This window comes from Haemaphysalis longicornis, unplaced genomic scaffold (genome assembly GCF_048455015.1).
Source record: "Haemaphysalis longicornis isolate Haplotype H1 unplaced genomic scaffold, Haemaphysalis longicornis Haplotype H1 scaffold_4, whole genome shotgun sequence".
Classification (NCBI taxonomy): Eukaryota; Metazoa; Arthropoda; class Arachnida; order Ixodida; family Ixodidae; genus Haemaphysalis; species Haemaphysalis longicornis.
This window is the reverse complement of record NW_027526361.1, coordinates 139,002,628-139,025,445: the sequence shown is the minus strand read 5'-3', so window position 1 is coordinate 139,025,445 and position 22,818 is coordinate 139,002,628. Positions and strand designations below refer to the sequence as shown.

At 46.8% G+C, this 22,818-nt stretch overlaps 1 protein-coding gene across 1 annotated transcript in view; it reads left to right on the top strand.

Moving 5' to 3' along the window:
* LOC144180594 (scoloptoxin SSD14-like) overlaps positions 1 to 22,818 on the top strand; it is a 59,763-nt gene that overhangs the window by 7,311 nt on the left and 29,634 nt on the right. The window contains exons 2-4 of the mRNA XM_077708920.1: positions 1,502 to 1,697; positions 8,621 to 8,787; positions 13,430 to 13,719. Coding sequence (XP_077565046.1) covers positions 1,502 to 1,697; positions 8,621 to 8,787; positions 13,430 to 13,719 — 653 coding nt within the window. The remainder of the gene's footprint in view (positions 1 to 1,501; positions 1,698 to 8,620; positions 8,788 to 13,429; positions 13,720 to 22,818) is intronic.

The window sequence follows — 22,818 nt, the reverse complement described above, 5'->3', positions numbered from 1 at the left end:
GTTAGTAGACGTCACGAAGCCCCGCTTCCCAGCCCCTGTGCGCCTGAACGGCTACGCGGGCCGCGGCTAGTGCGCTAGAGCTGCGGCCACACGGCCACGGCGCGCCGTGCTCTTACCAAGAGTGGGCGACCCTGGACATAGGTCTTGCGACGTACTCTTCGTTGCTCCTATCTTTCAATAAAATAACTCTCTCTTTCCTCCTAGCAGCCTGTCTTATCCGAACCGCTTGACATTTACGCGGAAGGTTCAAACACAATTTTGCAACAACATGCTCGGCGGCAGCGACGCGCTGCTAGATAACGGAAGAGTACAGCGCGCCACCATACGTTCGCTGATCACGCGATCACTTCCAGAGACGCAGCAACTATTTCCCGTGCCCACGAAGACTGCAGTTCGCGTTGCGCCCGCATTTCTCACTAGGGAGAGTAGAAATCTGTCAGCCGTGTTTTAAAGCAAAGCTTTCTTCCTCTTCCAGCCAACGGTTCTTTCGCGGCGTGCGGGACAATAAACTCCCAACGCGCGCGGTGGAGGCGGCGGGGGGCGAGGAGAGGGGGGGGGGGAGGGTTTTACTCACGGAGCACACTGTAGATGGCGTGGCGAATTTAGCCAGCGTTCCCCGCGCGGACGTTCCTGCTCTCCGGCGGGCGCGCCGGCAGCGCGGCTTTGTCGTATGCTTTAGCGACGGTTGTTTTGGGCCTGTTTTGGCGCTTCTTCGCGTTCATTGCGCGCTTCCTTCGCACGGCTTGATTAACTTGTTCGACAGCACCTCCTGGGTAACCCGCACCCGACGCAATTAAGCGGTCCTACGGCAAAGACACGTTAAGGATTGGTTTGAAGGGCGGGAAAACAAAATGTAGAGACCACACACGGACATCTAAGCGCAAGAGAAACGCTACTTTTTGCGAATTGCTTGCCACGAATGGGACTACGTTTTCTAAATTGATGAATTTTAAGAGGTATTACTAAAGGCGGATGGAGCAACTGGTCCTGATAAATGGCGATTATAAATGTTCCCTCAGTTTTCTTGCAATCCTCAAACTTGCTAAAGTAACTAGTTTAAATCGGTGTAAATGGGAATCACTAAGCTCACATGCCGAAATGTTTCGGTGTCTGCGCTTGTGTCGCGTGGTGGTGTAACCCCGAACTAGGACATCAAGATGGGTTCCGCTGTCTCACCCTTGGAAAGACGCTCCTCTACATTTGCTTGCTGCCGACGCACGATCGGTCTTCGGCGGCGGCGTCCACCGCTCTAGCCCGGCCGTGGCCGACGCTGCTGCGTTCGGGACGCCACCCGCGCGGATTCCAAGTAACGGCTGGCAGAATCTCTCGTTTGACTCTTTGTAGGGCCACATGCGTGCATTCAACTGACATCGGATGGGCAATTGTTGTGGGTATCGTTTAAAGCTTTGCTTTCCAACCACCTTCACAGCGTGGATTGGAGCCCTTTTTTTTACCATTGCCACCTCAAGTTTCCGAAGCGTTCGGCGCCACGTCCGCGCAGGCTTCCTTGCGGCTGGAGTGCCTGGCGAGTTGCTCGGGTTCCGCACGATGTTAGACCACATCGGATCGAACGTGCCTTGGGCGGAGCTATTCAGAGACGCCATACAGTTGGCTCGTGACGGATTCGAGTTAGGCGGGGATGCGGCCCTGCAACTAAAGAACCGCGAGAAAGACATCTTAGCCAACGTCTTGCTATGGTAAGTGCGATATGGCGATCGTTTGGCGAAAAATTAGCGTTTATTTACGTCGCTTATTGATGCCTTTACCCCCTCCTCGCTTTGCTTGCACCTGCTGCACGACGGTGTGGTAACATGTATGGGAATGGCATTAGGGGCAAATATCCTGTCCTTTATATCTTTACCTATAAAATGTAGTACCCGACCGACCTACGGGCTGACCGACCGACTGACTGGCTTATTCATCAACACCAAACAAAAATTCTTGGACCTAAAGACTTCATATTTCGGGTGTACATTTACATCATGTCACTGCGGCAATATAAGGCTCGAATTGTAAAAATTATACTCTTAAAGGGGCACTGACACAAAATTTTGAAGGCGAGATAACTTCGGAGATAGATTGGTGTGAACACATATACATCATCTGCAAAATATCAGCGGCGAATACAGCCTAGAACATATTTAAAATCAATTTTAAAGTATGCGAAACGCAACCGAGCAGCCAGCAGAGTACCACGCGCAATCGACATCCCGAGGATATTGTGTAAATAAACAACATGCAAACACGTCACGAGTTTGTGTTTGCCGCTTCCGCACTGCCGGCGTTTTTCGCCGGCTCGCCCGGCTCGCCGCTCCAATCGGAGGGCCGGAGGGCGGAGCTTCTGCTCTCGACAACGAACGACCCGATCGTTGGCGGCGGAGGCGCCGTGATTTCGTCAGCTCATCGGGCAGCTGGCCGCGACCAAAGTTCTACAGCGATTCCAGGCACTCTGTTTCTATTACTTTTTGTTTACATCGGACGCGAAAACGCGCCGGAGACACGAAAAGCCCACTGAGCGAGCCGCACGGTCGCTGTGCAGGCGGTGGCCACGGCCGCGAAGTGGCCCAGGCCGGCGCAGGTAGCTCGAGTGATAGCTTGTTACCGCTGCACGAAACTGTACCCAAGTGGCAGCTTATGAGAAAGGAGTTAATGATGCGATGGCGGGTTGCATTAAAAATTGTCATCTGCTGCTCCGGCTGCTCCCAGCGCGCGTCTCGCCAGCCACTGCCTCGAGCGTCGCTCTTTGGCAGCATTTGCACTCGCAGCGCCTGCGTCACGTCCACGGTCGCTTTTTAATTAGGCGGCTCAAGAGATCAGTACGTGGGGGCATTCGCAGAAACTGCCGTCGATGCGGATTCGACAGTGCTACGGCGGCTCTGCTCTGTGATATCCCTCCGACGGTCACGTGGTCAGCTTTGTTCATAGAAAATCCATCGTTTCGCGGCACCCACTGAAACCGAAACTGCGACTGGCCGCATTGAAAATGCCTCTAATTAAACAACCGTTGCACGTTGAAGCAAATGAGGCTTCTGCAGGTTATAAGTAGGCCACTAGCTACTTATCGCAACAAAAAAAACAAGATGCAAAATTTTTGTGTCAGTGCCCCTTTAAGGGAGGAAAAACCGTTTTCGCAAATTCGTAATCACTTCGCTCGCCCGCTGAGATATCGAATCGTATTTTTTTTATTTGTAGCCCGTAAAGACATTAAAAACGTAGCTTCAGGGTTTCTCCCGTACTGAAACCTATGGTGCTAATTTATTCGTGACATATTCAGTGTTTTTCCAGATTCCGCAATATATTTGCGACCAATTGATAAATGTTACTCATACAAAGTTACATGTTACTCATACAAAGTTACAAAGTCACATAAACATCTTTAAAGACTTCACAGTAAAACGCCGCTGAAAGAACAAGAATGACGATTTTAAATTACACCCCTAACTAACAAACTAAGAAGGCCTAATGTAATTTCCACGTATCGGCCAACGTCTGGTTCCAGAGGCTTCCAATTTCGAGAGTTCCCTCCTATCATGGTGTGGATACTCTGTACGGCTGGATTCGTTTTTATAAGCTACGCCCTGAGTAATTAAAAATGCCTAGCGTGTTTTGGGGGACAAAGCACATGAGGGGATCCGGCTGTCGGCGTCCCCTGTAGTCACCGTACTAAAACACCCGGACACGCGTTTTAAAAACGCGTACTACAAGAACTCCCTTGGCCACTCGTTTTCCAATGCCCCGCGCTAGAAAGCTTCGTGCTTCAAAGACACGAGACTTTTACAGAACAGCCTTATACTTTTACCCCCCAATGGTTTTACCTCCGTGGGCAAGAAAACTCAGGCGCCAAGGCCTAAGACGCCGAGCGCTCAGCATCGAAACCGTATTATGGATAATAAGGCTACTGTGAATAATGGGACCCGCCACCAGAGGTTCCTGTTCAAGATTATGTTTGCAGATTATCTTTGAAGGCTACGCAGGATATAGTGACTCCCACCGGGGCTTGTGTAGCGCCCAATCAGCGTGCGCGCCGTGTGGCAAGCGATTGACTTACAATCTTTGAATACACTTATACCTTGCATTACTCGCCCCTATCCAGGTTTGACGTTAGTGTCGATTGCCGGTCTTTAACACTTCCTCCCTGAATCGCAGGCCGGTTCACATATCGAACTTGTTTTTGCTCTCAAATGTAATCCATTCGAATGTCTGACAACTGCTTTACCGGCTTTCGTCTAATAAACACATAAACGGAATATTTTTATATATGGGAGAAATTACCTGTTTTTGCAAAATTCTCAACAAGTGTTCAGCCGGATAATATATACACAATTTATTTTCATCAGAAATGTCACTCACACAAATGCCCAAAAACCAAAGAGGCTGTTGTCTCCAGAAATATGTAAAGGTGTGAACGCCGTTTTTCAAATTACACCCTCCCAAGGTGAAAATGGCTTAGATGTGATATTAACACCAACCTCGAGATGCTGGACATACAGACTGGAAATTTTCGTGATTACGTTCCTACTAAGGCGAAAGCGCTCAGTGAGGTATACTCTTGTTACAGGCCTAAGGGCCTTGCGTCTGCTTGCTTCACCAAAAATATCGTCAATAGTGGAAGCTTCAGCCATATCTTCCATGTATATCACCACTGACGCGTACAGCAAATGCACGTTTGGTGGTGTTCGTAAGCTTTACTTAGAAGAAGCTAATAGAAGAAGCGGCGGAGAAGAACGCCCTTGACCGAGAAGCACTCGAGCTGCCAGAGCAAGCCACTGCTGATACGTTCCGGGTAGCACTCGTTCATCGTCGTCGTCGTCTTGACTGCGATGTCCCAAATTAAAAGCCTTCGCATGCATGTGGATACGTGACAATTTACCTCCCCAAATATCAAGGGAAACTGATCAGGTCAATAGCGGGTTCCGTCACATTTGGAAAGACAACTGCAGAGCGGTCTCACGAGTTCCTCACGAAGGCTCCCTTCACTTATAAGCGACCTTGATTACCCAAAACGAGCAAGCGACGCCATTCTGACGAATTGCGGTCACTGGATTGGCCAGTGCGGAACGTGTGAGCACCTTTATCGGTTTCGCGATCTCTTTTTCTTAGCTCGAAAGGCACAATAATCAGCGACGAGTGATCCGTTGGACTCTCTGTGTTGCTCACAGAGTTGAATTGCGGTTAGCCACGCTTGATGCATCATAGGCTTCCCGAAGACGCAGTGGAAATACCCCTGCGGAAGAAAAGCGCATTTATTTAGGCTGCCTACCTGGAAACTCTTTTTTGGAGACTGCTCAGTGCCTGCTTTGCACGCCTCAACTTCTTGTTTACTTCACAACTGAGAATCAGATGCTGAAGTTAACAACTTAAAACTCATGCTTAAAGCAAAATAGCGAGAGAACTTCGGGTACCACACTACAGTAAGGCTAATAACTGCAAATTACAACGAGAGCAGCATTTTGACGAGTATTAAGAACGTTATCAGCGGTTATCACAGTCACGTAGATCCGAAATAAGACCTGATGATGATGATGACGATGGTGGTGGTGACGGTGATGATGATGATGAGTATGATGAGGGGTAGGGGGAGGAAAAGTAGGAGGAGGAGGAGGAGTTCTGCCGAGTGGCTGTCTAATAGAAACTGCCGATGCTTCACTGTGGGTGCAAACATCGCTAGAAGAATTCCGCTCGGACAATTTCATCTCAGTGAAATTCGCGGAGATCAAAGAGCGGGTGGCGAGCGATAAATTGCAGATTTACGCGTACTACTGCGAAGGTTGGTACCGGTATTCACACTAACGCTCCGTAACGGCTGTAACTGTTGCGATTCACTTCCCTGTGACACTTAGCAAGGAAATAGCGGGCAGCACTTGCGTGACTGCACACCAAACTTTAAAAAAAATTCCGCAGAAATTAAAAATATTACCTACTAATGCGTACCCCGCTTGCCTTGATTGTGAGTTTTTACAGGCAAATGTCTTGGTTTTTCTAAATCCTGTGCCACCGATTATCTCTATTTGTGCGATTATAACGATTCGAAGTGCAACATTCGCGAAATCGGCATTATTGTGGAAACGCAGAGCGTTATACGGATTGCCATTTTCAGTATTTTTGTGTATTTTTTTATTTATTGGTTTTTTTTAAGTTATGTTACAACAATGATCTCCATTTACGCTATTAAAACGCTACAGGTGGAAATTTTCCCGAAATCTGCCATATTGTGGAAATGCAAGGTGTTACACGGTTCGCCGTTTTCCGCAATTATTGTATATTTTGCGTATTTTTTATTGTAAAAATTTCGTTCGACCAAGTATCTCCATTTACGTTATTATAACGATTACAATTAGAACTTTCGCGAAATCTGAATTATTGTGGAACTGCAGTGCGTTACACAGTGCGCCATTTTCCTTAATTACATTGTAGTGTTTTTTTTTATTTTTTTAGTTCTTCAAGATTTCGTTACAAGGTGGAAGTTTCGTGAAATCTGCATTATTGGGCAAATACAATGCGTTATACATTTTGCATTTTTCCGTAATTTCTTTATATTTTTCTTATTTTTTCAGCTTTTCAATATTTCGTCCAAATAATTATCTCCATTTACGTTATTATAACGGTTACATTTGAAACTCTCCGGGAATCGGCATTATTGTGGAAATGCAGGTCGTAACACGGTTCGCCAGTTTCCGTAATTATTTTATATTTTTCTGTTTTTGTTTTCAAAATTTATTTCGACCAATTATCTCCATTAACGCTTTTATAACGATTACAGGTGAAGCTTCCGTGATTTCAAGGGCAACAAAAAACACGGATGAAGAAACAGAGTAGACAAGACTAGCGCCTATCTCGTCAACTCTGTTCCTTCGCCCGTGTTTTTGTTGGGCATCAAATCATGGAAACACTAGCCCAGCAAGACGTTTTTCTCAGCTACAGATGAAACTTTTACGAAATCTGCATTATTGTGGAAATGCCACGCGTTGTACGTTTCCCGATTTTCCGCATTTTTTAAAATTCTTTTTAATTTTTTTAGTTTCAAAACTTGGTTCGACCAGTTACCTTCATTTACGCTATTATAACGATTACAGGTGGAACTTCCGCGATATCGGCATTATTGTGGAAATGCAGGGCATTACACGTTTCGCCATTTTCTGTAATTCATTTTGTACTTTTCTTTATTTTCTTCGTTTTTCAAAATTTTGCGCGACCAATTACCTCCATTTACGCTACTATAGCGATTACAGGTGGAACTTCCATGATATCTGCATTTTTGTGGAAACGCAGGCATGTCACGGTCCTGGCTGTGGGAGTACTCGGAAAAGAATACTACGCAGTAAAATAAAAAATGGGCGCTTTCAGCCGAACGGCAGACTCAAAACTAATTCCGCATTCGCAAAGTACTGGCTGACCGATGCAGTGCGTGGTCACTGCTAGCAGACCGGAGTTATCGGCAAATGCAGCAAAAGTAACCAGCTCAATTTGAAATCTTTTTAGTCTTCCATACGTTACTGATTTCGTGACTTAATCAGGGATCTAATTACTACTGCGTGAAGTGCACTTGACACTGCCCTCGTTCGCCGCCACCATCGCATTGTGCTCGCGGGTAAAAAAAAAAACAGTCTACGAAGCTAGCACCCTTGCATTGATTCCATAATTCCTTTTCTCTACGGAAACGTACACAGCCATGTTTGGGCACCTTGCACAAGGAAAAATTTCAATCGTGCGGGTCCCTAACTCTGGCTATCAATATACGGCAGTATCTATGTATTTGGCAATCCAAAAACACGGCTGAAACGCTCGCAGTCACTGCGAGGGGGCGTCAGTTTTTCTGTAAGACCTATTTGCCACAGAAAAAGCAACTGCAATCGAGTGTGAAACGTGAATCAGCTACCTAGCCATCAAACTCATAAAATACGACAAGGATGTTATGACCAAAAGGAATAATTCTTGACAACTGAACCACTGCTTTCGGAAAGTAAGGAGTTTAATTTAAACAAGGATTTATTAAATCATAGTCTTCAGTACTAGGCTCTATTGGTCCGCTGCCAAGGGCCATTCTACCAGCCAGAACTGCAGTTAGTCACGAGCGGTGCCGAACAGCTCGTCCTAGAGTTACTGTATATCGTGTAGCGGAACTAAATACAGGAACTCTATCTCGTCCCGCTGCTCACAGGATGGGTCCGGGCTTTTATCAATCTTAGGGTTCGCCGAACCTTCAATGTCATATGACACGACGTACATGGGGTGAGCCTGCGGCGAGCATCTCTTGAAAAAATTGCTTGCTGTAAAAGGGAACTTAATGCTCTCCCTTGTGTTCACAAGATGTTGTAGGTAAAGTTACAAGCAATGTACGAAAGTTAAACTCGTGACGCTGGCTTAACTGCTGTTGTGTCCGCCACTGGTACCGGATATTGCCGACATTAGAAAGCTATGCCCGCCCTAAAGGATTTTTACATTCCCAGAATCTATGCGCTGCGTACGCCAGTCATAATATATGAGCATAACACATCAGCACTTAGTGTTTCCTTGTGCTTTGCGCAGCAGGCACTTTTACGGCCAAAAGTAGAATAACACTGCGATGACCTCCTACGAAAGGTTCAACACCCCTAAGAGTGTTTCCTTGTGCTTCGCGCAGCGGACACTTTTGCAGCCGAAAGATGAATAAGACAACGATGACCTCCGACGAAAGGTTCAACAATCCAAAGCTGGCCGCCACGTTGAGCGTGATTGCCCAAGAGGGTCACGGCGCCTTCTACGGCGGCAGCATCGGCAAGAAACTCACCGACGACATAAAGAAGAACGGTAACTCACAGAATGCGAGCAGAGTTTATGCAGTTATTGCAAGAACGAAAATTGTCAGAAGATACACCGGCATATAGGATGCCAACGCGTGCAAGCGGCGTCGGGACTAAAATTTCTAAAAAAATTAGGAGCTTCCATCTCTAAACAGTTAGTTTAGCTTAAAGCTTGCTACAAGAGCGCAGCAGTTCTTGTTCAGCGAACGAATTGGGAATGGCTGTGGAAACGTTTATTGCTCTAGGAAACACAGCAATATGACTGCGAGGGACGGAGCCGAAAACTGGAACGCCTTTGGGGTCGAAATATCTGTTTACGTTGAAGCCCCAGAGGTTGTCTAACATAACCGGTGGCACTGCACTACGCGGCTCCTTACAGCTGACGTGTTGCTTTGGCACGTAAAACCATCGAAATTTTATTACATTTTAATGATCGGCGGGCCAAAGGAGGCTTTTCCCGATACCCGTGCCAGCAATCACCCAATTCCTAGTCCTCTCTTAGTGTTTCAGCCCCATTCCCGGCTGCGTCGACAAAGGGGCATTTTTTTAACGAGGGAAGTATGATACCTGAGACGGTTTTGAGCGATGTCACACCCGGAAATGCCACATGCAGCAGATGAAAACAAAATTCATCGTTCATAGACACTTCTGTACACAGATAAACAAACCCGAGCACTGAAGAGGAATTTTGTTTCGACCCCGTATTGCAGTAGACATATGCGTCCTGTTCCCTTATCTAGGTAATGTGCTAGGTTCGTATTTTTTTCTTCTACTTTTATTTTTTCATTTATTCAAAAATACCCCTAAAGGCCCTCACTAGGAGGGTATTACATAGGGGGCAGGATACATTGAGAACGAAAAAAAAAAAAGAATACTAGCAGCGGGTTAATAGGCAAACAAATAAATACAAGTGGGTGTGAGGCAAAAAAAAAGAAAAAAAAGAAAGCAAGAAAGAAGGAAAACAAACAAAAAATCTTGAAGGAACTCTAGAACCTATAAAAGCACTTTTTAGTAAAGTTAACATACGAAGTAAGTGTGTAAAAGTTCTTGGAATTTGGTCGGATCTGTAAAATTTACAATGTGAGATGGTAGGGCATTCCAATCCACAATTGTGCGAGGTATGAAGGATTGTGAATATTTGGAAGTGTGGCATTTCACACGTGTCACTTTTAAGGCATGGTCCCGTCGGAGAAAGATGGTCGGTGTCGATGAAAAGAAATCAGGATGAAGAGAAGAGTGATGGTACAGTTTATGAAACAATGATAAACGTGACAGTTTACGTCGATCTGATAGGATAGGTAAAGATGCGCGATGTTTTAGAGCCGTGACGCTGGTATGACGTGAATAATCTGAAAAGATGAAACGAACGGCACGATTTTGAAGGGATTCAATTTTGTCAACTAAGTATGCTTTGTCAGGGTCCCAAATAATTATAACTTGTTTAGTTATAAAATTAAAGAGGTAATTGTGTGTCACCATCTGCGTTTGACTACAATGCAAATGGAAAACTAGCACTCCTAAAGCAAGTATGGCCTCAAACAGTGTAAGTGAGGCAATCGCTAGTGAGCGCCCTTCAGCATGAAAAACAAAACAGGACGCGCAAAGCTATAATTACATGAGACCGCACCCTCGTTTTAGTATGTACGACTGCAGGTTCAACTGACGTGTAGGAGACAAGTTTGTTGTGTTAATGAATTGTGCACCCATGTTGCAGATTTACACCCCACGGTGTCAGTTCAACTTTACAATGCAAATGTGATTCAAAGGGGCCATGACGACAAATACAAGTTTGCTTTACAAAAAGACTGCGTCGTTCGGATAACAATGATACCAATTGTATGGAAAACTACAAACCCATAATTTAAAATTAAACAAAACATACGAAGCAGTGGCCACTCCCCAACCACATTCCGGAGACTTTTCTATGACGTCACAGAGCATTGTTGACGTCACAGAGCCTATGACGTCACATAGCCTATTATATCACAGCCAGCAACTAAAGTCACCACTAGGGAACATGAATAGACGATTTTGGCAACTCCTGTAGTTCCGCTTGATCTTATAACTTTATTTACAATGTACAGTTAACATACTGATGGCCAATTGTTTAGTGGTGACCTATATTACGTCAGTGTGGCACGAAATTTAAAAGTCATACAACCTTTTTGTTGTTGTTTTTTTTTTGCTGTTAAAAAACGCCTTTCTTGAATAGAATGTAGCTGAGTAAGCTACCAAAGGCTAATTCTTTAAAATTCAGCAGAGATTTATTGTGTATTCATGGCTTCTTTAGAAAACAGTCTTGCATTGCTGCCGTCGAAAATTGTGGAAGCTGATCGCTAGAGTTACTTTACAGGATTTCGCTAAAATATATAGTAACAAGTACGCGGAGTGACAACATCCTCAGATGGCACACGGACAATGTGGTTGGTAACCTTTAACAATGTTGACTTCATTTACTCCTGTCTTTTCACGCGCCTTACTTTGGCTCCGAAAAAAGGGAGAGAGAGAGAAAAGCCACTAGAGAAAGATCCCCGCATGGAAATTTTCTCAGCACGTTTCTTCCTTGTGAAAACCTAACTCGATTGTGTGGGTAACTGGTTTCGAAAATGATATGCACGTGATTTCTTTTCCTTCCGGCACCAGACTGGAACCCCCGTTGAACCAAACTTGCCGCAGTCTTTTACGAACTGCGCGCAGACCCGCAAATCATCGAATCGTCTAACTGAGAAAAGAACAAAATCTTCAACGTATCTCAAAGAGTTTCCACGCCTGCACCCGTTAATTCTGAACTTGGCCCCGCCCCCTTCTTCCGGAAGTACACAACGCGGCATCTAAACCATCCCTTTGCTGTACTTTTTCAGTGCCAAACACATCAGCCCTGAGCGGCCAACCAAGCTCTTCCATGCTACTCCTACCATTATCCCTCCATTGCTAGTGTTTGAGTATGCTATGCCATTTTTATGTAAGGTCCAGCCCCGAAAGGCAATCATTCTTAACACCTAATTTTCACAACTAGAGCCACCTTCTCCTCCTCTCCCCAAAATTCACGTTTACATTGAACTCATAAACTGTACATGATGCGAACCTAGCTTCCCGTGTGTCTTTGCACGGCCTCGTGATTGCCGCTGGCAAGCGTGTTTTTGAAATGCGCCCTTTCACATCTTTCGAGTGAGATAGGCAGTAAGGAATTAGTGGAACAATGACCAGCACACGAGTGTTAGGCAACGTTACCTCACCGTCTAAAAATTTTAATTTGGCTTATACGATAGTTTTCGACATCCGTTGCAACGTCTTAAAGTCAATCTGAATGCTGAGTACGCTTTTTTTTAGCATTGTTTTCGTCTAATTGATAAAAGAACAAAATCTTCGCACATATCTAAAAACGTTTCCACGCCTGCACCCGTTAATTCTGAACTTGGCACCGCCCCCTTCTCCCGAAAGTACACAATGCGGCATTAAACCATCCCTTTGCTATATTTGTTCAATGCCAAAAACATCAGCCCCCTGCGGACAACCAAGCTCTTCCATGCTACTCCTACCATTATCGCTCCATTACTAGTGTTTCCCCGTGCTTCAGTCACGTGGACAGTTGCTCTTGGAGCGACGCGAGATGGAAAGCGCAACGCAGGCATAATGTTCTCCGCCCCGGCACTTAGTTTTTTTATCGCTTGCCAGAGCGCCGGCACTACGGCGGTCTCTAGCATCGGTTGCCTTGGCAACCAGGCATAAGCTTCTTTCGAATTCCGGACGGTCGGTTTAGCGCGGTTACTCTTGTGGCCCCACCTTACGGTATGCGGCCAAAACAGACTAGCACATCACTACCAGTAACAAGCGTGCAGTCTGTCTGGCTTTGAAAACATTCAGTAGGTGATGCCTAAACACTCTCTGCAAGTTCAACGTCTTCGAGCACTGTTAGATGTACTTAGCGCTCAGTAATTCCGAGAGTGTCTAGGACAGCAAGCGAGAAGATCGGTCTTTCTTTACTTCCGACGGCGTCAAAAACTCTTCTCTCCCTTGCACATGCGCCAAATGTTTAGCCAGGCGCAATGTATTATCGCCAACTTTTCCACGAGCATTCTATACCGGAGGGTCGTTCTATACCGGAGGGCCGCAGAACTCACCATCACCAGGTGCGGGCAGTGTTCGTAATAGCAGTCGCTTGCGGTGGTGTTGCTCCACTCTCATATGCCGCAAAACAGTCGATATGCCCATCACTATGAAAGCCACCATGACGACAGATTTACAAAACCCTGTATTCCTGTATTGCTGTTAATTCAATCATACAAAAGGCTACCTCAGTACTGAATTTATAGAGTGAAAGTTCATACAAATTATATTTTTGCGAATCTCAAAGCTGTTTCGAATACGCATACCTGTGATAACGTGCTGCAATTTATTCGTTACCTGGGTCCGACGCAAATTATAGTGGTTTGACCCGCCGAAGCTACACTGTGGCCATGAGACGAGCCGTAGTAGAGGTCTGCGGGTTAATTTTGCCTCTTGGGGTATCTTTAACGTGCACCCAAATCTCGACACACGGGCGTTTTCGCTTTCCGCCCCCCTATGAAAAGCAGCCTCCGCACTACGCTTTAGTCACTGAGCCACCGCGGCGGGTTATTGCTGTAACGCCCTTGTTTAAATTCACACAGGTGGCATAATGACTCTTGCGGACCTGAAGGAGTACAAGGTGGACGTTAAGCCAGCGCTAAGGCGGGAATTGCACAACAACCTGTCGCTGCTCAGCGTTGGCCCCCCTGCCGGGGGCATCGTGGCGGAGTTCCTCCTCGCCGTCATGGACACTTACAGGGACCCTTCCCAGCCTTTTAGCAACAGCCTGGCTGACGACGACACCACCGTTCACCGATTCCTAGAGACCATCAAGTTTGCATTTCCCAGGCGCATGGAACTCGGAGACCCCGACCACATCGACATCACTGCAGTAAGGAGCGACCAGCGGCCACATAGGGCCGTCCTTCGTCTCCGTATTGCCCCAACTCCTTAAAACCCTATGCAAGGCGCGTTGTTGCACTGTCGCAAAGAGCCCCGTAAAAAGATCCTTGGGAAGGCTTAACAGCCTCTCGCTGTATCTGGGTCAACCATCAACAGCAAGTGCCGACGGGCACAGAACACATAGTGGCATAGGATGAGCTCTCTGGTTTCAGTACTGTCCTGAGAAAGAAGCGCTGTGATCTATATTCTTAAAGGGTTTGTATACTTTGCAGTGAAGAGGTTAGCATGCGCACTTCATGGAAGAAGTTGCCGCGGCATCCTCTCGCAAATGTTTCGTTATCCAGTCTCACTTTTTTTAATGTTGAATAAAAACTATTCCACGCGGCTGCATGGGGGCTCCCAGGGGTTTCGGTTAAGTCGGTTAAGGGATAAATGATATTAATGGCGATACAGCGTATATAGCTATCTATAGAGAACCGACATGGCCGTTTACGGCGTTAAACTCCATGGAAGGCCCACACGGTGTGAATTCTATACAAGAGTGGTGGTACTTAGCTTTTTTTTCCCAATTCATGGTGTCATAAAAGCTAGTGAGGCATTGTGATTGATTACATAAGTTTAGGCGTCACTAAGGGAGCCTTAACATGACATGACGCCCTCTTTGGCATCGCGACCAGAAGTGAGGTCACATCCACTTTTCGTGCCGTACTTTGTCGTGGTGTCTATGCACTGGACCAGTTCTGCATACGAGCAGATTCTGCCGCCACGCACAGACGGAAGTGACTAGTTGTCGTTCAAGTCGTTCTTTCGGTATTTATAAACATTCACATTATAACTGTATTACTATCATGATGAATGGCCTATTTTTACTGTCCGAGAGAGAGAGAGAGAGAGAGAGAGAGAGAGAGAGAGAGAGAGAGAGAGAAATGTTCATTGAAAAATGTTCTTGCGATCCTTCAAAGGTGGTGCCCTCCGTCCCGGGCATCAGACATTTTGACCCTCTCAGGACTCGAACAAAGATGTCCCTCTAAATCCAAGTGCCTGAACTCGCCAGAGCTGCATCACATAGCGCGAAGATATTTGTGTGTGCAGATGGAGGCTTTTCTCATAAAATTACAACGCCTGTGTGTACGAGATTTCGGCGCACGTTAAAGATCCCCAGGTGGTCAAAATTAATCCGGAGCCCTCCACTACGGCGCGCCTCATCGCCTACGTTGCGTCGGCGCGTTAAACCCCACAATCAATCATAAAATTACAACCTCTCCCATCTGTCTATGCAGAAAACGTGTCTTTGCATTCGAATTTTTTTCATTTTCTTCGCTTGACTCAATCGTCTTCGCACTTTTGGTCGTTGAGGAACATATCTGCTAGCCCGATGGTCCACCTATTACCAGTTAGGCGAGTATAGAAGTACGCACCTCACCAGGCAAAATACAATTTGTTGTACAATAGAACAGTTCATCTGTCTTTTGGCGCTGATGATATCTGCATCTGGGCAGATGGAGTGAATCGGCGGCACGTGCGCGTGCGCCTACAAAAGGCTAGAGACTTGACTCACTTCTATCTGCATAAGCCGGAGTTAGAAGTGTCTTCCAGGAAATGCGCAGTGCTTGCGTTCTCGCAGGAGCCCATTTATGCATATCCTTTGACAGTTAATGGCGAAATGGACTCTAATGTGAATAATCACAAATTTACCTGGCGTGATTGTCGACAGACACCTTTCTTGGAGACCCCACTTTCGTTTTTTGAAGAAGAGGCTGTTTGCAGTAACCCATATTCGTCCGTTCATTGGTGGCAAGACGTGGGAAACGCCTACGAAGTCAACGTTGCAGCTATGCAACGTACTCTTCTTGAGCTCCCTACGGCACAGCCTGCCTGTGCTTTGGGGTACGTGCCGCACAAATATTTAGCAACTGCAAGGCTTCAAGCCCAGGCCCTCCGAACTTGCCTTGGCTTACCACGGTGAACGTCAGCAGCTGCAACCATTTCTGTGGCTCGTGAACACCCCTTGTCCCATTACGTGACAATTGAAACCCTCAGGGCGCACATTAGGCACTTAACCACGCTGCCTGATCATCACCTTGTTAGTATGCCATCTAAACGCCCCCATGCGTCTTTCGCAAAGGTTGTAGCTTCCCACATCACCAGCATGCAGTTCAACTGATGAGGCTGCCACCCCCGCTTTGGTGTACGACGCAGCATCGAGCATGCATAAATATCCAAGGCTTAACTAAGAAGCGAGATTTCCAAACTCTAGCACTACAGCACTTAACCCATTTATTTACAAGAGAGACACAGTCACTGCACCCATATTTACACCGACGCCTCTGTAACAGCATCTGGTTCTGCTGGCGCCGTTGTTATACCACGCATGTCCATGTATACAGAATTCCAAATAGTCCATCTTGCCACTTCACGGCTACAGAACTTACCGCCATCCGTTGAGCCATTTGCACCATTGAACAAACTTCATGCCAAAGATGGGTGATCTTCTGTGGCTCAAAGCCTACGCTTCAATCACTCTAATCAGCCCTGTGCCGTGTACCTCATGAACAGTTGCTGGCCGAGATAAGACTATTATACGACCATGCTGCTCAAGCGGGTCACATGACATCGCCTTCCAGTGGCTTCCAAATCACATTGCGTCTGAAACGAAAGTGCGGACGCTGCCGCCCACTTGGCACACCAAAAAACGGAGACCACATCCATTCCGTTATCCACGACGCACGCAGCTATAGGACTCTCCGCAAACTTTCCCGGGAGTCTACGCTATCCAAATGGACTACCCAAGAGTTCACGAGTGCTCGTATTATTGCCCTGGACCCGCATCTTCTGTGTCCCCTTGCATTAGGCCTCCCATAATCTGATGCAACCAATTTCCAATTTATTTCCGTGTACCCCTTTCCAAAATAAAACAAGAAAAAAGGTGGGGAACAACACCCGCACCAGCAAAGCTATGGCAGGTTTGCAGCCAATCAGATATAAATGAACAGGGGCAAGCGCCCAAAATGCAAATTTCAAAAAAACATATAGTCGAATAAGAAAAACACCAAAATACATGAAAATAATGTATTTTGGTGTTTTTCTTATTCGACATCTTCTGTGTCCCCTTGCATTAGGCCTCCCATAATCTGATGCAACCATTTTAAAGCAAAGCTTTCTACCTCTACCAGCTAACGGTTGTTTCTTGGCGTGCGGTACAACACTTTTAAAGCGTCAGAGGCTGCGGCCGGGGAAAAAAAGGGGGGGCGGAGGGTTTCACTCATGGAGCACACTAGAGATGGCGCCGCGAATATCGCAGCGTTCTCCGCGCGGGAGTCCCTGCTCGCCGGCGGCGAGGTCCGCAGTACGACTTCGTCGTCTGCTTGAGCGGCGGTTGTTTTGGCCCTGGTTCGGTGCAGCTTCGCGTCCGTTGCCCGCTTCCTTTCGCACGGCTCGAGTAACTTGTTCGACAGCACCTGCAGGGTAACCCGCACCCGACGCAACTAAGTGGTCATACGGCAAACATGCGTTAAGGATTGGTTTCCAGAGCGGGAAAACAAAATGTACAAACCCCATACAGACATCTGGCCGCTAAAGAAACGCTACCTTTTGCGCACTGCTTGCCACGAATGGGACAACCGGCGGCCACCACGCTTCCTTAACCCCAGTCGCTCAATAAAAGTTTCTCCCTCTCTCTCTCTCTCTCTCTCTCTCTCTCTCTCTCTCTCTCTCTCTCTCTCTCTCTCTCTCTCTCTCTCCGTTTTCTAAATGGGTGATTACCAATTCGGTTGTGTTTTAAGAGGTATTACAAAAGGCGGAAGTAGCAACAGGTTCTGGGAAATAGCAATTACAAAAGTTCCCTCAGCTTTCTCTCAATTCTCAAACTTACTAAGCTAACTAGTTTAAATTGGTATAAATGGGAATCACTAAGCTCACACGCGCCACTGTTTCGGTGTCTGCGCTTCTGTCGCGCGGTGGTAAAGCCCCGAGCTAGCACATCAGCATGGCTATGTGCCGTTGTCTCACCCTTCGAAAGACGCTCTTTTTCGTTTTCTTTCTCCCGACTCATGGCCGGGCTACAGCGGCGGCGTCTACCGCTGTAGCCCGGCCGTGGCCGACGCTGCTGCTGTGTTCAAGACGCCGCCCCTGCGAGTTCCAGGTAACGGCTGGCAGAATCTCTGCTTTCATTCTTTGTAGAGCCACGTGTGTGAATTCAAGTGACGTCTCGTGGGGAATTGTTGTGGGTGCCGTTTAAAGCTTTGCTTTCCAAACACCTTCACAGCGTAGATTGTAGCCATTATTTTCGTCGTCTCTGGCATGGGGTCGCATTCACAAATGCTTACTCCTATTTGATTGGAATGGCGGCCCGTGAGGCATACGAAGTGTGTGACACAACAGAGACCATACGACATGTCCTATGCGAGTGTCCACGTTTTTCATCGGAACGAAGCCAACTCTCTTCAACTCAACGGAAGCTGCACTCTCGGCGCCCGTTCTCTGAGGAGAAAATCCTGACCACTGTCCTTATCCGTCATCTACGCACCAGGCGACGAAAGCGCTTCTGTGTTTTGTAACAACGACAGACTTGCACAGAAGACTGTAGCACAAAAGACTGCCCTGTATGAACTCACTCAACGTTTTGTGTACGGTGTCCTACCGCCGCTGGCACACCACTTTACGCTCTGTCCGTACCTTTCCCCTTCTTTTTCTGTTTTTCTTTTTTTCCTCATTGTTCCCCTTTCCCACGTGTAAGATGGCATACTACGCCCTTGCCTGGTTAACATCCCTGCCTTTCCTTTACCTTTTCTCTCTCTGTGTTGGCCAATAATGTTTCTAAGGGCATATAGTAAAGGCTCAATCTTTCATGTTTGTCTTAGGACCACTGCTTCCTGTCTTGATCTTTCCGGGTTTATTCATTCATTCGGCCTTTATTAATTCTTCTTGCTGCAACGTAGCTGTTGCCTCCAGACGTCTACACAACAAGCAGTGCTAAGCTAACAGTGGATCTCTTGAATGAAGTTTTTCTTGATCACTGTGGAATCACCTCATTCCTTTGTGTGCCATAGTATGTCAGCCTGGGCCCATTTCTTCACTCATAAGTAACAGGAACTCTCTCAAAAAACTGGCGCCTTTTCAGCTGCTTCTCTCATGTGCCGGCTCCGGTACTTCATTCCCGTTCATCAGAGCACACGCATATTTATAAGTGGGCATTACCTTATCGATTGTTGGTTCCGTTACTGATCCACCTGTTCAAATGAACCATTTGTGATAAGCTGTTTCTCAGGCGTAACAGCAACTGCATGTATAATGTCAAAAGTCCATCTCCAGCTTTTGGGACAGCTCAAGACTGAATAATTTCAGGCTTGAGAGAAACAAAAAACTTTTGTAATAGATCTGCTATGTGCGCATACAAGATATGCTGCCCAAAAATCTATATTGTTTCAAAACACTGGTACAGCGTAATAGGTGTCCAGAAGTGTGCATTTTTATGTCATGTGAAGTGGCTCAAGTGGCACACGAAAGATCAAATAATCTGGCTTTCGGCGGTCGCTTGGAGGCGCCTGGTGTGTTTTACGAAGTGTAAAATTTTGATTTTGAATCCAAATTGAGCTACAAATACGTGTTATTCAGTGAAAAAAAGAATAAATCGATTTTGTGTATTTGGATTACGTCTTAATGTTCAGGATCCGTTTGTAGATGAGTAACTTTATTTCAGTATGTTGAGGTATGGAATATGCACAGCACCACAGCACGGAATATGCACAGCACAGCCTTCCTCATAGACCTAGTTGATACAGAGTTGGAATTACATGTGCAATCACTAAGCCGTATGCACTGCTGAGAGCCATGTCTGAGCATTTTTATGATTGTAGACAGTTCGGACCCCTGTATACACTGTTTCAGCCATCAGTGCTGCTTTGCTACGCTGTAGCGCTGACGCACTTTTGCAGCGACTACTTCACGCAAAGTGAGGTCAGAAATGAAACGTAGATGGTGGTGTTTTGACGAGACTGGTAACGGCTATACCCATGGCGCCGCTTTCTGCTTGCCGTCCCTTCCTCTGTGACGCCACAGGTATCGTGAAGCGTCAGCTTCCACTTGTATGCGGACTATAATAGCCGGCTCATTTAGGTGGCGGTGGCACTTAAGCTCCCTCAGGAGTCTTTAAGTTGCCCTGCCGTGCCATTTACATGACAGCGAAAATCCAGGCCATAAAGACGAAGTGTTGGATGCAACAGCAACTATAGCGTTACATCCAGCTCTCACCACGTATGGACGGCACGGCTATAGCAGTGTCGTGGCAATTCTGAGTAATGCTAGTGTAGTCATAACCACATAGACTGGGTATCATGCGCACCGTCCGTGCGAGGTTGCCACCCTACATCAATTTCATCAATGCCTACTTTCTTATTGAGTATTACGCAAGGATAATGTTTTATACAACGGAATCAAGGGCCATACCATCAATTCAAAGCTTGGATCACACTTCACCCGGATGCCACAAAGTCACTTAGGTCAACTTTGTTTAATTTTCCCTTCAGATATCACTGACATCCTGACATGCTCTGTGTGGAGGTGCGTGATAAGATTGCGGTTGCTACACATTTACCTATTTGCTTATTCTAATATTCTTATCGCGTAAAGGCTTTATCGAGGGGAGATGTATGATCAGTCTATCAACAAATCGAATAGCAGTCACGGTTCGAGAACACGTAAATGCAATTGAACAAGCCGCTTGATTTATAACTCAATAATTGAATTCGCCGTCAAGCCTGGTGGTGGTAACTCCTCGGTACACAGTATCGGTCACGGAAGCTCTTAGGTACAGAGTATCAGAGATATCCAGCGTATTGTTACGTAGAGAATGTGACTAATGGTATATTGCAACGTGTATTTAGAAGGAGAACAATACGACGACCATGACACACAGATCGTCGACGTCCTCTTCTAGGTCGTCCTTTAGTATAACATCGTGCCCTGCGTCGTCTTGTTCTTTCCTGGAACCTAGCACATAACCACAAGGCTGTGTGTTACTATCCGGTTTTAATCTATCCCAACGGCATTTTGTAACAACATAGGAACTTTATTCCAGCGTATAGATGCATTCGACGGCCGAAGTTAGTCTTCAGATTACATTGTATGAAAAGATCTCCCGCCCACTCACAAAGAACACTGTTTGCTGTAGCGAGGCATCCGTGTTGTTGATGTTTTTTTTTATAAATTGTGGGTTGTTATACACGTGTGAAACAGAGTTAGCCTGCTTTTTTACGAAAACATCTGACCAACAAGGACCCGGCTAATTTCATTAAAGTAGCGCTTTAACTGTGCTGGTATTAAGACAGTACCACAATTTCTTATATTTGCATTTATTCAGCGTGTATAATCAGTGATCTCAGAGTGGGGGCCACGGAGCACGATAAACAGGAGCGCCGACTTCGCTCTCTCCGGCGGGCTCTTAATGTCCATAACTCGCGGCGCACAATGTAGATGGCGCAGCGAAAGGGACCTTAGCCGGCGGCGGCTGCGGCCGGCGTTCCCCGTGCGCCGGCGGGCGAGTTGGCGGAACCACCGTGGGCGGAACGCATTCCGTCGGCTCTGTCGTCTGCTTCGGCGACGGTAGTTTTGGGCACGGTCTGCTTTGGGCCTGCTTTGGCGCCGCTTCGCGTTCATTGCGCGCCTCCTTCGCACAGTTGATTAACTTGTTCGACAGCACCTTCCGGGTAACCCGGACCCGAAGGAATTGAGTGGCCGTACGGCAAAGATACGTTAAGGATTGGTTTCCATGGCGGGAAAACAAAATATAGAGACCACATACAAACATATGGCTGCTATACAAACACTACCTTTTGCGCGGTGCTTGCCGAAAATGTGGCTCCGTTTTGTAAATTTGGGAATACCAATTTGGCTCTGTTTTAACAGGTTTTACAAAAGGCGAAAGGAGTAACTGGTTCTGATCACTGGCGATTATAAAAGTTCCCTCAGCTTTCTCGCAGTTCTGCAACTTGCGTCCAAAACAGAGTGCGCCTAGAACACGGGCCGGCACTTACACGCTCATCAGAAAAGAACAGAAATGCGATAACATCACCCGCGACTGCCCGCGACGTAGCAATCTGCTCAAGATAAAGTCCCTGACAGTGCGGTCTTTTCACAAGCCTTCATTTCGCGATAACTCGCCGAAATAAAAGGTTTAACGAGCCGGTTGTTTTGCTGGTCAGCCGCTTAACGAAACAAAAAACGCCGGGAACTCTCGTAGGCCCAAAATTGCAGCCATACAAATCGCAGCATTTTATTTGGAGTCCATGGCGTTATCGACGAGATAACACGACCGTAGAGCGACAGTGAACATCGGGCGGTAAGTTGCGGTATGAGTTACAATGAAGGTTGCGTTTGATATTCTTGGGTGCCTTATCAAGATGACAGTGTTTTTGTACACTTATTACAACAGGGCAGCCGTCCAATTCAGTCATTGGCACAGAAATGTGTGTCTCATTGCCGTTTGCCGATGGAGACTCCGGGCGACCCTTGTAAGCATTGTTCGTGCGCAGAAGCGGCATAAATAATTAAGCACGCGGCCGGAGAGCGGGATAACAACAGAGGGTAACCTTTGCGCTGCATCGATTCGTCGTTAGCAGAATCACGCTAGACTATGTTGTGGCGTTGCATATTACTCTTGCTCATTCTTTGGTGCTTCTGAAGTCGTCGTCGTTCAGTTGCGTCTTGCATGTGCTGGGTTAGTACAATATTTTTAGTGGATAGTCATAATGTCAGACTAAACGTTCCGGGAATAAGCGATCGCCATGTATGCGGCGGCGTGCGCTTATCTGCGCCGTCTATTGCGGCCGCGCACGGGTGTTTAAATTCCGCGCGTGCACGCATGCCTCCTGCATAGTAGGACAGGCATAAGACAGACGTCGCTGCGCAAGAATAGATGCCTCTGGGGAGAGCGAAGAAGGGAAGAGCCATGTACAGAGGCACAGCGACGAGAGGGCGAACGAAGGAGGAAGAGAGCAAAGGGAAAGCTGGGCGGCCGGCGGCGCGTGGACATTATCGGCCCGAGCAAAAGATTTTTTCTGGGCCACAGTCGGCGCTCCTCTTTATATCTTGC